This window comes from Artemia franciscana, chromosome 21 (genome assembly GCF_032884065.1).
Source record: "Artemia franciscana chromosome 21, ASM3288406v1, whole genome shotgun sequence".
Taxonomy (NCBI): Eukaryota; Metazoa; Arthropoda; class Branchiopoda; order Anostraca; family Artemiidae; genus Artemia; species Artemia franciscana.
Window position 1 is genome coordinate 21,990,841 of NC_088883.1, and position 13,332 is coordinate 22,004,172.

A 13,332-nucleotide genomic window follows, 5' to 3' on the forward strand; every position below is an offset into this window, starting at 1 on the left:
TCTTGTAGTCCCTCATCTTTCTTTTCTGCCATAGGCATTCTATTGGAAAATTAAATAACAAAAATGATTTGCAATTATGTCTGAAATTTCAACAGTAACAACTATTGATTGACTGATCATTCCATTTTTACTGTTCTACCAATGAAATATGAGTCATCTCTGATTTTTATGTTTTTTTAGTTTGTTTTTGCTTAGTGTTCAGTTTTAGGCAAACACCTCTTTCTCAAATTTCATGATTTTGCGAAATAATAGTAGTTTTAGAACTTTTCAAAGTTGACTGTTGTATCGCATGACTGTTAGGACCAATCTACAGAAGCCTACAAAAACACATTTTTTAAAGTCCTTATCAAAGAATCTTTGAGCCCTTAAACTGTAGAATGGAGGAGTTTGCTGAAAACATGAAATACAATCAGTAAAATAAATTACTCAGCATTTTTAAGCCCTTGAGCTAGTGTATGAAGGAAAATTGCATTTCAGATAATACATTATCTTTGTAAACAATGGGCTATCTGCACTACAGGAACAATAAATACTTTTTTTTCTTTCTTTTTTTTCTCTCAAACTTAAGTTTATTGTGAAAGAGTTATAAGGGTTTGGCCTCTGCTGTTACCCTAGAAAATGTGTACTTTAGACTAGGTGATGAATATAACGTTACATTGGAAAGCTGCATTTGATGATTCCCTAAGGCCAAAAAACAGGTCTTTTGCTTGACCTTGACTCAGAGTATACAGTGTAGGAAATGAAGTGGAGTTTTATAGTTGATTTCAGAGAGGATTATTTAAAGATTTTTGGGAAAGTATGGACCTTAGTCTAGATCAATGAATATAGCATTAATTGAATGAATTAGCGTTAATATTATCATATTATTAATATATTTAATATAAATTATTAATATAAATATATAAAATTAATATAAATATTAATATATATTAAATATATTAACATAAATATAATTAATATAATTATCAATATAAATTAAATATTAATATAATATTTATTAATATAAATATATATTATATAAATATAATTATTAATATAATATATAAATATAAATTATTATTATTTATATAAACTAAATTGAAATTAGCATTAATTAAATGAATATAGCATTAAATTGGAAAACTGCATTTGATTGCATTTGGCGAAAACTCAAGTTTTTTCCTCAACCTCAAGTCAAGCCATACAGCATAGGAACTGAAGCGAAGTATTACAAACAATTTTGCAGAGATAATAGTTTTATATATAATTTCTGCCAAGTTTCGTTTTCTTCAAACCACGATTCTGCTTTGAAGTGGGAAGTTCAATCTGACAAGGAAGTAGGGACCAGTTTCAAACTCAAGTTAGACTACAATCTATAAGTACTTAAGATCTATAATTATTATCTTACTCCATTACCAAAATATTTTCTTTCAAAAACAAATAAAATCTTAAATTCAATCACAGCACCCAGGCTGCAGCAGCTAAGGCAAACCAAAATGTTGGTATTATCAAATGCATAATTTTGAGTCAGTCTCCTACAATTATAAGTAAACTTTACAAGAGCCTTGTGAGAAAAAGATTAGGATTTAGAATGTATAACAAAACAACGCTTAATATAACGGGCCAGTTAAGGTTTGTATCTGTCCAGAGACAGACAACAAAATGCGTCAAATGGTTCAAAGATAATGAGTATGTATGCCAATTGTAGACCCTCAAGCTACTAACTTTAACATTTCATCAATGATGAGGTGAAACGGTAATAACCTATAAGCAGTGGTGTTAAATCACAAATATTTATGGGGAAGGGGACAAAATGTATTTCTCAAAATCTAGGGGGTGCAAATTTGTCCTGTTTTATTCAATAAAAATACCAAAAAGAGAATTTACCATTGAAATACCACAAAAAGATACTTTCAGAATCTAGGGTGGGGGAAAATCTGGGACGGGGACACATGCCCCCCCAATAGAAGCCACTGCCTACAAGCTGCTCAAGTCTGATGACAAAACCTGTCCCAGTCTGCAGAGTCATCGAGTACCAGAGGTCATTAAGCAAAGCTGCTCCACAAGAATGCCAAACAAGAAAAATAAATTATTTTTTCCACAATTGTATCATAGGCCTGTGGAACAGTGTAAGCAAGATAACTGTGACTTCACCAGCTGTTGACAGCTTCAAAGCCAATGACAAGGATTGAGTGACAAACCATAGCTCACACTATGGGATACAGCACACGTTCTTTGCCCCTATTATCACTAAATGGCATATCATCACTAAATGGCATATCATCACTAAATGGCATATCATCACTAAATGGCATATCATCACTAAATGGCATATCATCACTAACTTGCATCTCAACTGTCAAAAATCTTTGTGGGCAAACTCCTTATATTCAGCTTTAGAAGAGTCAGTCACCTCACAGGGAGTCATGACGGGAGCAAACAATTTTGTAGAGGGTATATTGACCACCTGTCTAAGGTTATCACTTGGTTCAATACCCCCAAGCACAAAAAAAAACTGGAACATCAAATGTTTATTAACTTCCCATTGTAAATCCTAACCGTCTTAGGATGAGATACTTGTACTTGTGGTGGGAGTCAGGCGTTTCCGCCTCGCCCACCAACCAGGGAACTTGTAACCTGTTTGGACCAGGTTTCACGACCTGTTGTCAATTGCTCTGCAAACAGGGGCCACTGGGCCGACCATCTAAGTCCAAATTTTTTAAAGCTACCAATGGGATCCAGGTCAGACTTGATCAGGGTCCACTAGTTCTTCTTTCGCAATCCCTGATGTCTCTTCCAAGAGTCATAGGGCTCAACTAGAAGGATTCGATGGGGCCGGTATTCTGGTGGTCTCTGCAGGACATGCCCAAGCCATTCTAAGCGGCACTTTTTGACAGTGGTAGCAAAATCTCTTCTAATCTTACAGAGTTGGCGAATATCAGAGTCAGAAATACAATCTTGCCGGCAAATTCTAAGTATTTGGCGTAAGCATCCATGTTCGAAGGCAGCTAATGCTCTCTCGTGTAGAAGCTTCAAGGATCAAGTTTCGCATCCATAGAGTAGGATGGTTTGGACCATGGCCGTACAAATTCGACTTTTAGTCGGAATGGAGATTTCTCGGCGGTTTCAAAGGGTCAGATGAGACAGTAAATATTAATAAACAAACATTAAATAATGATAATCAGGATGGATTTTGTGCTTATGAATACACCCTTGAATATTTTTGTTCTGTATTATTCATTTGTATTCTTTTAATAACCACATTGTAGCTTTTATTGGAAAGGTACACCATCTAGTTGGATGAACGAAAGAAAAGTAAAGGGGGAATATATATCAAATTGTACTATCTTGAATGGCAAAGAAGAATTTTTCTATGGGGTCAACAAATCCTGAAGTTTGTGATTTAGCAGCCTTGTGATCCTATATTTAAATCCTTAAGACAGTAAAGAGGGCTTACAGATCAGCCACTTTCCATTAGGACCAAAAGTTGTTGTTCTACATGAATCAAACATTTGGAAACCTAATCTACAGCCAAAATTAAGGGTAAGAAGCTGATTCGAAGCAGCTTTCTAAGGTCCATCTTTTTAAGGTTTTAGATTCTATGAAGGCAAGTCTGATTCTATGATTCTATGAAGGCAACTTGAAAAAAAAAATTACTGAAATATTGAAAATGTCAACTCAAGGTAACCATGGAGACATGTTGATTTGCAAATATTTTACTGGATCAGATAATAGTCTTTTTAACACAGATTCTGTGACTCATCAAACGAGAAGACATCAAAAAACTGTTTAAAGACACAGTTAATACTGGGAAATACACAAACTGTTTAACTAAATAAGTAATTAATGACTGGAGTGGACTAGCCTAGGTGAAGACAAGGTAACTGCTCCAATTACAACATCACCCTCATCAGAATTGGATACACATTAGAACGACAGACCATGGAAATAAGATTGAATTTACTGTACACTCAACAAACAAGTAACTCATTCATGTGGCATGTCATGTAAGTTTCAGTGAAATGATGTTTTATAAAAACATAAAATATTTGTTAGTTTCAACAGAAATTATGCATAACTTTCGTCAACTCAATTAAAGTACAATTTAAAATGTAATTAAAATATCCATAATTTTAACTATTTCCTCAATAATCCACCATTTTGCTGAATAGTAGATTTACTCTGCATTTTTTTTCTTTACTGTACAATTAAACCTGAGACTTTCTGTAATTTTTTTTTTAAAGCATACATTCCAAAAATGAATGGGAAAAAAATTTTGAAACCAATTAAACCAAGTCCTATTTAAAATGAGTTTCATAGAAACATTAAATGGAATTGGTTGTTCTATTGCTTTTGTTTAGAAAAGGAATGGCACTGTAAATTTACCTCAACTTTTTTAACATTATCAAGCCAGACATGAAGGGAAGATAGAGAGGTAGAAAATTAAATGTACCTGTAAGAGCTAAAGGGTCTGAACCCACTCTTCCCGAAATTTCTGTTTGACTTGTAAAAACATAACAAATTGCATATAAACAAATTTTTGCTATGTTAAGAAACAATTTTGCACCCCCTCCCCTCAATCCCCCTACGAAAAAATATCCCTGAATAAAATTTCGCTTTTTTGATTGATCTGATCTGGTTTATGTAATAGAGTTTTTTTTATGGATCAGGTTTTTGTAATAAAGATTCTTCTTTTTGTCTGCTCTCTCTGATAAGATTTATGCACCTCACAATACAATGGCCTCTAATGAGGTGAATAATTGCACCTTGGATATCTCAAATTACCATTAACTGGACTTGCAAGCAACAGGACAATGATGTTAGTTATGATTTCAACCCAATAAAAAATGAAACAAAACATAGAAATAGCTCATTGTCATTTGACATGAAGGAACGTGTTTTAAACATCAGCCTACTATTAATCTAATGCTTTTACTATACTCTTACCACTTATACTGGGGCTTTCAAGTTTAGTTTCCATGATTTATCACACCAATTAGTGTCTTTACCTTTCTTGAGTGTGCTGGCAGATGCAGAAGTAGCACTGCTGTCAATGGGAGTTCCACAGTGACACAACCTTGTTTGAAAAGAATGCAGTTGTGCTTCTTTCCAAAGTGACTTCAACCCATAATTAGCAGCTATGGCTGCAGAACTCTTATATTTTGGTCTCAGTATTTTTCCCCTTTATTGACTGACTATTGAGTCTGACTAAACCTTGGTAGAATTTGCTAATAACTTTATTCAGTCTTCTGTTTTGTTTCAATTAATGAGTGCATGTTGCTTGATGACAGAGATGACAATCTCAAAAAGCACACCTGCCTGATACATGTTCTTTCCTTGAAATAGACTTGGAATGCTAACCCTTATTGATTTTTTCCCTCAAGAAAAAGGCAATGGCAACTTGCTGACTGAGGTCATCCATTGTTATGAATACTTGAATCCAGCAAAATCAATAAGTTTTATCTTACTTCAACCTATAAAGTTGGAAGCATTTCATCTCTATTATAACAATTATACCTCCATTTACTTTTGTATAATGCATTAAAATAACTCGGAAGTAATGGAACAATTACAGACATAATTCAACAGATGCAAGAATCTCAACTACCCATCTCAACTGAATAAGCAACAGCTTCCAACACTTCAGTAAAGATGATATCAGCAAGAGAGCTGATATCATAATGGCTTATAAGCTTTTGAACCCTGACTTTTTGAAAATGAGCAAAGCTTTTGAAAACAAACAAACGTTTATTTTTGATGTTGTTAAAGTGAGAAGAGATGTGCCCCAAGGCACAGTCCTGGGCTAAACTCTATTCAGTATATTCATTAAAAATGGAATCCCAAACATTAGAATGAAATAAGCCTTTATGCAGACAATTCAAGAGTAATTAGTTCTGTAAAAACACCAGATAAGATAGAATAATAGCAAAATTTAAAGTCACATAAGCAGAATTGAACTTTTCTGCTTATTGGACAAAGATTTGGAAGCTGGAGTTTAATTTCAAGAAATGCAAAGCAATCCGCTTTGGTACAAGTAACCCAAGACAAAAAAGGAGTTAAAAGATGGAACAAGGTAGCCCTGTTGAATGAGACCTGGGTGTACTAGTTGATTAAGAATTGATATTTAACCTCCAGACTCGGGCTGCTGCTACAAAGGCTAGTTAAACTCTTGATATAATCAAGAGTTTGACAAAAATATTTAATACAAAATATAAAATAATTACATAATACTTAAACACAAAATAGTTAGAACAACATACAAAAATCTCAATGGTCATTCCCTTGCAGTTGTTATGAAACTTCTTAAAGGATTGATTCAGCATAAGCTAGAATTTGGGTGCATTATCAACCCAATTAACAAACTTGACCAAGAAACTCTACAATTAGTTCAAGGGCATACAACAAAATGCATCAAAGGTCTTTATAACATCCCATATCCCTCCTGGTTTGAGAAATTGAAATTAAAAACTCTGGCAGATTGCCAAATGAGAGTGGGACATGATTATGATATTCAAACTGTTTGAATATAAAAAGTCTATCCCTGGCATATTTCAAGAAGCATGGCAAGACTGCTCAAAATTATTTTCTAGTCAAGTAGAGAATTTTAGAAACTCATTAACAGGATACAGTTCCTTTTGGCAATGTGGATTCATTAAAACCATCAGCTGAAGGAGTAGTGCAACAAGCCCAGGCAAGCAGTTTGGGACTCACCTAGCAGACTATACTTATCAACAAGCAACTACAGCATCATCATATTGGTAGTAAGTCCGGTTTAAGGTGAATTGAAACATTTTGACAAGTAGGCTATAAATAAAACTGGGAAAGTTTCTTCAACTCAAATAATAATTACCTAAAACCCTCTGATTCTAAAACTTTGTATTACAAATGTATGCAAATTTCAAATCCTGTTTGCCATCTTTCTTGTATGTTTGAAGGTCTTGTAATGATTAAGGTAAATTTGCTGTGATTGACAACATCTAAAGGAAACATAATAATAAGATGAAAGTAGCACCATAAGATTCTCCATTTTGTGATCTTCCCAAAAATAATGGTCACTTTTCTGGAAATACACCCCCACCACTTCATGGTTCCAGATAAAGCCCTATTACTATGCATTATTATTACTATTACTATTGCAACATTAGATAAAAAAAAATATTATTTGAAATAGTTTTAAAATGAAGGTAACAATGGAAAGAAAATTGGTCATTTTGATTAATCCAACTTACAGCACATTATAAAGTAAGAATTTCAATGTTTTAGTATTTTATCTTAGTTTTGTAAATATACTGTATATCCTTTTCTTTAGCTTTTTAATACCCTGGACTGGCAGGGGAGATGGGAAGGGGTATATATTGTAAGAAATGACCACAGTATTTGGAAAGGGATTCCATGGTATTTTTATGTATTCTAGGACTATACTCTGGACCATAGGGGAGGTGGGAGGCCAAATATAGTCAGAAGCAATCATGTGAAGGGGAAGAGAATAAAATAGAGAATCTGATGGTGCTACCTTATTTTATTAGCATGATCACTTTGGATATGATCCACCAAAGTAAATTGACCTTACAAAATTCTAAGATAAATAACTTCAGATTACATGTTGATGATTGATGAAGTAATTGCCTAGAGGGTAAAATTAAACCCACCAGATTTTCCCAGCAGTGTAGCTAATTAGAGTTTGCAATCTGTCAAGTTTAATATAGCAGCTACTTTTTTGGGGTCTTCTTAGTCCATCATAGGCTATTAATGAATGCAATAATACACTGATGAACATGACAGACTTAGTGTGCTAGATAGCTCTATTGTTTGTTTGATCATATTCTGTTAAGATAGAATCTGTTTTTCAAATGCTGTGACCTATTTACAATTCAATATTTTGACTTGTAATATTTTTGTTTCATTCTATAAAGGTAGTGAGCCAAGCATCTACCTTAACTCTTAAGAGTCATTTGCCTTAATTCCAAATCTCTGATTTAGTGACAGCTTGAGATGTTGTTGCAGAGAAGTGTTTTTTGTTAGATTTCGTAGATTTTCAAAAAGATTTTTTAGGTTTTAGCCTAGGACATAGCTTGAACCTGTTTAGTTTCATTTCCTGATTAGCTGAATATGTCCAGCAAAGCAAAGCGTGAACACATAAACTCAGTAAAAGGCCATGAAAGGTGTGCTGCCTGTTCTTCAGAATTAGATGAGGGGTCCTCTACCATAGAGTGTGACATTTGTGAGAAGTGTTTTTTTTTGGTAATTATCTGGACCTGTCTCCAGGAGAATATAAATTATTAAGCAAGATGATGCAATCCCTTGCTTGTTCCTAGTCATGTCCAGTCAGCAAAGTTAACCCTCCCCCTCCCCCTTTAGTGAGTAGGCTATGACAGAAAAGCTAGCTTTTGTTAGGAATAATTCCTAGAAACCTTTCAGGAAAGACCTCAAGAGGGAGTTTGGCACCAGTAGTCAGTTAACCCAAACATGTTCCCAACTGAGAACTAAGCTTAAATTTGACATTTCTGCTTAGTTTATTGATATTGCCAATAGGGTATCACACATTGAAAATTCACTACAATCAATGTGCTCTGTTTCAACAACTGTTCAGGAGCTAGTGGTTTCTACAGTGTCTTCTCAATCGTCTCATCTTCATGCAGCCCAATTAACTGAAACTAATGTTCATCAGATAGCATGTTCAGAGTGCCAGTGTTTCAAAAGATGTTTTAATATTGCTGCATATGGAATCACCACCCAGACTAATGATGCAGTTTTCTTGTATAATTATCTACTATAGAGGTGATATTGGAGCCCCTCCCCTCTCAGCCAAAGTAAAAAGACTTTCAAATAGCAATTAACCATCTGGTAGCTGCCTCTTCTTTTCTCTGTGACATTAGCTGAATTTACAAGGCAAATAATACAGAAACCCTTTGAAAAACAAGGATCAATCAGTTTCTAAGGTGACAGTCGAAGGGAAGATTGAATAGAGCACAGAGCTCTAGTTGAGGAGTTAAAACACAGAAAAGCTAATGAAGAGGTAGATTTGATAATTGGTTAGGGTGCCATTATTCAAAAAAACTTGCCAGTTGGAGCAATTCCCCTGAATGCTCCCATGTCCCACTATTATCAGTGCCTCCTTCTACCTCTGTTAGTCGCTTAAATGTTTATGGACTAGCATCACCAAATTTTGTCTCTCAACTGTCCACAACCTTACCAGTCCTTTGGTTCCTGCTTACTGTAGTCCTGTATCCTCTCAGACTTCTACCTCACAAGGAATTAGGTTCCTTGGCTCCAATGTTGATAGCCTCCCAAATAAGGTTTCTGAACTTTCCTTTCATATGATATCAGAAGAAGTGGATGTTGGAGCAATTACCAAAATTTCACCAAAAAACACCTTGTCAAACTCATCTCCTGATGAAATCAAGATCAATGGTTACCAATCCTTTTCTAATCTGAATTCCCCACTTTGCCACAGAGCAGTGTGCTTTTATATAAGAGATGGACTAAAGGTTACTCTTATTCAATTTAATTCTTTGACTACTGATGAAATTGAGTTTGTGTAAGTATAATTTCTTCAGAAAAGGGGAAATGTAACATCCTGCTATGATTTGATTGCTTTAGTGAATTAGTTATTGCTTTGCTTAGATTTGTTTTGTTGCTTTCTTACTTGTTGATTATATTATGTTTACAGGGCTTGGGTCAAATTTTACCATTAACTATATCAGAGTTCTACAAAGGAGAGGCCCATTTATTTCATCTTGTGAAGAAGACATTAATGATAACCTGCCATTCAATTCATCTCCCATGTCAGTAGGAGATTATATCTGAAGTAGAAGATTATATTGGTGTTCATTTTGATTCTAGTCTTAGGTTTGACAGGCATGTCTCTGAAGTAACTCTTAAGGCAAACTATCAGCTTTTATGTCTTGGATGCAATTTCCATAAGTTTAATCTCCATTCATTCATTGCCATTTATAAATCAACAGTTTGACCTATACTCGAATACAATTCATCACTATGGTATCCACTGAATAAAAAAGACAGAGCAAGGGTTGAAAAAAAATACAGCAAAGAGCAACTAAGCTTGTACCTTATTTGAAATGTTTGCTGTATGAAAATAGACTGCACAGGCTAGGATTGCCAAGTCTCCAATTCTGAAGGGATAGGGCAGACATTATTATCACATTTCGCATAATCAAAGGCATTGATAATATAGTTACATCCCAGTTCTTCACATTTAATGACACTAACAGGACCCATTGTCATCACATACATTGTACCCCTCACTTTCAAAAAGGGAAATAGGCCAGCATTCATGTTAAAGCAGGGTGTGGAAGCCATGGAATGACCTTCCACATGAAACATTTCTAACAGATGACATAAATAGATTCAAAACAAAACTAGCAGAAACCCATTTTCACAGTAAATCATATTTAAATTGTTTATAGTATTATTTGTCAGTGTTTGTTGTAGTTGTTATTTTCATAGATTTGTATGTGTGTATTATGTTGTCAGCATTGTCATACCTTCTTTTTATTATGTTTAGTGCAACAAGCTTGAAAGCCTACTGTATTTGGTATTAATAAATACCCTTGTTAAGTTCCAGCTTAAGAAGTCAACCCACTACTGTTGGCTTAATGCAGGAGATTGCAGACAGTGAAGCTACAATTAGTTTCATGTGCAAGAAAGCAAAAGATTTTTCTTTCTTGAGGCAGAAGATGTTGCAAGTGTAGATTTTTTTTTTTATATTCTCTGAAGTGTGCTCCAAGAAAAACATTTTTCCTGAGGAGGAATCAGTAGAGTGACTTTGAGCTTTTGCTAAGAATTTGATGTTTCACAACACAATGTCTTAATTAAGCAAGCTTATAATTATAATTTTGTAGAACTTTATTCAAAGTAAGAAAAAACTATTTTTTGGACAAATTCACAGTTTACACAGGTCTGCTGGATGATTTTTGGTACTTTTTTTAGCTTGTCTAGTTTGAGATTCTTTGAATTTTCAGAACATTTGAAGAACCTTTAAAAAAAAAATTAAGCATTTCTTATTCTGAGATGTGTCTAGAGAATCCCAAATTAAGGTTTCTATTCATAAGCAAATGAGATGTTTAGTGATCTGCAATTTTTTTCTATTTTAAGCCTAACCTCCCTTATATGATTAGCTTGAATATTTTAGCCATGTACAGCACTCATAATCCCAAATATACTGATAGACAATAGTGAAGCCTTATCTTGGCAATCTATTAAAAGGTTAAGCCCAATTAAAAAAAAAAAATGTTATCTAATCTTTCACATACAATCTTAAAGTTAGAACAACCTATCCTATTAATAGACAAATATGCACTATATGGGGATGAAGTTCATTTGTTATGCAAATGAATGTTGTATTTAGATTAAGGATGCAATTCTGGATATATATTTGCATATATATATATATATATATATATATATATATATATATATATATATATATATATATATATTATATATATGCTATCAAATTAGTCATCTGCTGTTATCTCTTCATAGACATGGTCTACTTTGGATAATTTGAATCTAAGACAAAGTGACTTTTGACTAGGCCTATCTTAGAAAGGGGTTATGTTAGGAAAGTGAAACTTTGAGAGATGGGTCTAAAGGCTAAAGTATGTCATGGGAAGGTATTTTGAAGTATCTATCTCTACTCCTTCTCTCTCTAGAGGGCCCTGACCTTTGATGACCTTCAAAAATATGTGTGTTATGAAAGTGAAACCTTGCAAAATAGATCTTCTGCTTGAATGAAGTACAACAAAATTATTTCCAGCTTCATAACATTACTCAATCCTAATTTATAAGGTTGTAAAGATATGCAAATACAGTTTCTAAATTTTGAAAAAAAAAAAAACAGTGACATGGCTCAAAATTCTACTCAAATAACAGAAATTGCATTTTCAGAACTAAAGGCAGAGAAAAAGCAACTAGTAACTGAAAATTAAGGTAAAATGTTGTTTTGTTGAAATTTCAATAGGTAGCCTATAGACCTGTCATCCAGGCAAATTTTGGGGCTCTCTAGAGGGAGAAGGAGTGGAGGTAAGTACTTCAAAATGTCTTCCCAGGATATACTCTAGCCTGTAGACCCATCCCTGAAAGTTTCATTTTCCTAACCTAACCCCTTTCTGAGATAAAAAGAAGTCACTCAACTAGAATTTTACCCACACTAGGCCTATTGAATCCCTTTTCAAGGCCCTTTCCAAATATAATAGCCACTTCACTATCAAATGCTCTTTGCCTAATTAATAGGCTAGGAACAAATTGCATAGACTATTATAAATTTAGAACAACATTTTTTAGTGTTTCCTGTATAGCTTCATACACTCCATGGCTAAATCTGCAACCATCATGGAGGTTGGGAGCCATGGGAGAATTGTCAAAAGAGTAATCATGACTCCTAGCTAAACCTAGCCTGTTAGAAAGGGCACAAAGGAATGAAACGGTACTAATTGGGTTTTATGAAAGATTCTTTTTAGAAGAGCTTTAACTCTAGACTGTAACTATTTCCTTTATCTGTACTTACTGTGGAGATCCTGTAACATTTTCATTTGGGAGTTTGCCCTCTCTCTTAGCAGCTTCTTTTAATGCACTTTCAACAAGTCTAGATGATCTTGAATAGGTTTTTCTATGTACAGACATGACAATTTGTATTCAAGCAAAACTAACTTTTCAGTTAGAATCACATAAGAATACTTTGTTTTAAATATTCTGTGGCGGCTGTTTCAAATTTACTGCTGAATTAGTCGCTGAAAAAGAAATCCTTTAATCAAACACGATCCCGCCTTTTTTGGCGCCGATTTGAAAAATTAGCTGCGTTCATTTTCAACATCCGCGGGGCTCCCAAGGCGTCAATGAAGCTGTTAAAGCAGTCCACCAAGCTAATAAATAATTTTTCTCGGATAACACTCTTGACCTTATTGAACAAACAATACACAAATAAATGGCTGCATATATAGTAGTATATATATGTTTAAATGTTTTTCTTGGTAAAAGAATGATGCAGGGCTCCCATGGGGTTAATAAGGCTAATAAAGTTTTTCACGAAAATACAGAAGATAATTTTTGTCCCACTCACGCAAGAATATCACCTTTTTGACATAGTAACTTTTATAGAATATAACTAAAATAATTGGATGGGGAGCTGATAAAACTATCTTTTGAAGTATTTTTTCCTTTTAATAATAGATGAAAATATTTTGTTTCTAGCCCTTATTCTTTTATCAGGCAAAATATTTAAACAGGCATACACCATTATATATGTAAACACTAATTTGTGTGTGGTTTGATTGAAATTTTCTACAAGTCTGTTGCTACTGGCTGAGCTTTGCGGACGTTCTTGAAAAAAGT

General features: G+C 34.0%; 1 protein-coding gene across 1 annotated transcript in view; it reads right to left on the reverse strand.

Moving 5' to 3' along the window:
- LOC136040535 (ubiquitin carboxyl-terminal hydrolase 37-like) overlaps positions 1–12,716 on the reverse strand; it is a gene marked incomplete at its 3' end in the record, with an annotated part of 42,376 nt that extends 29,660 nt beyond the window's left edge. Inside the window, 1 exon segment of the mRNA XM_065724720.1 lies at positions 12,509–12,716. Within this exon segment, the coding sequence (XP_065580792.1) occupies positions 12,509–12,624 (116 nt within the window).
- Between the last annotated feature and the right edge of the window lie 616 nt (positions 12,717–13,332).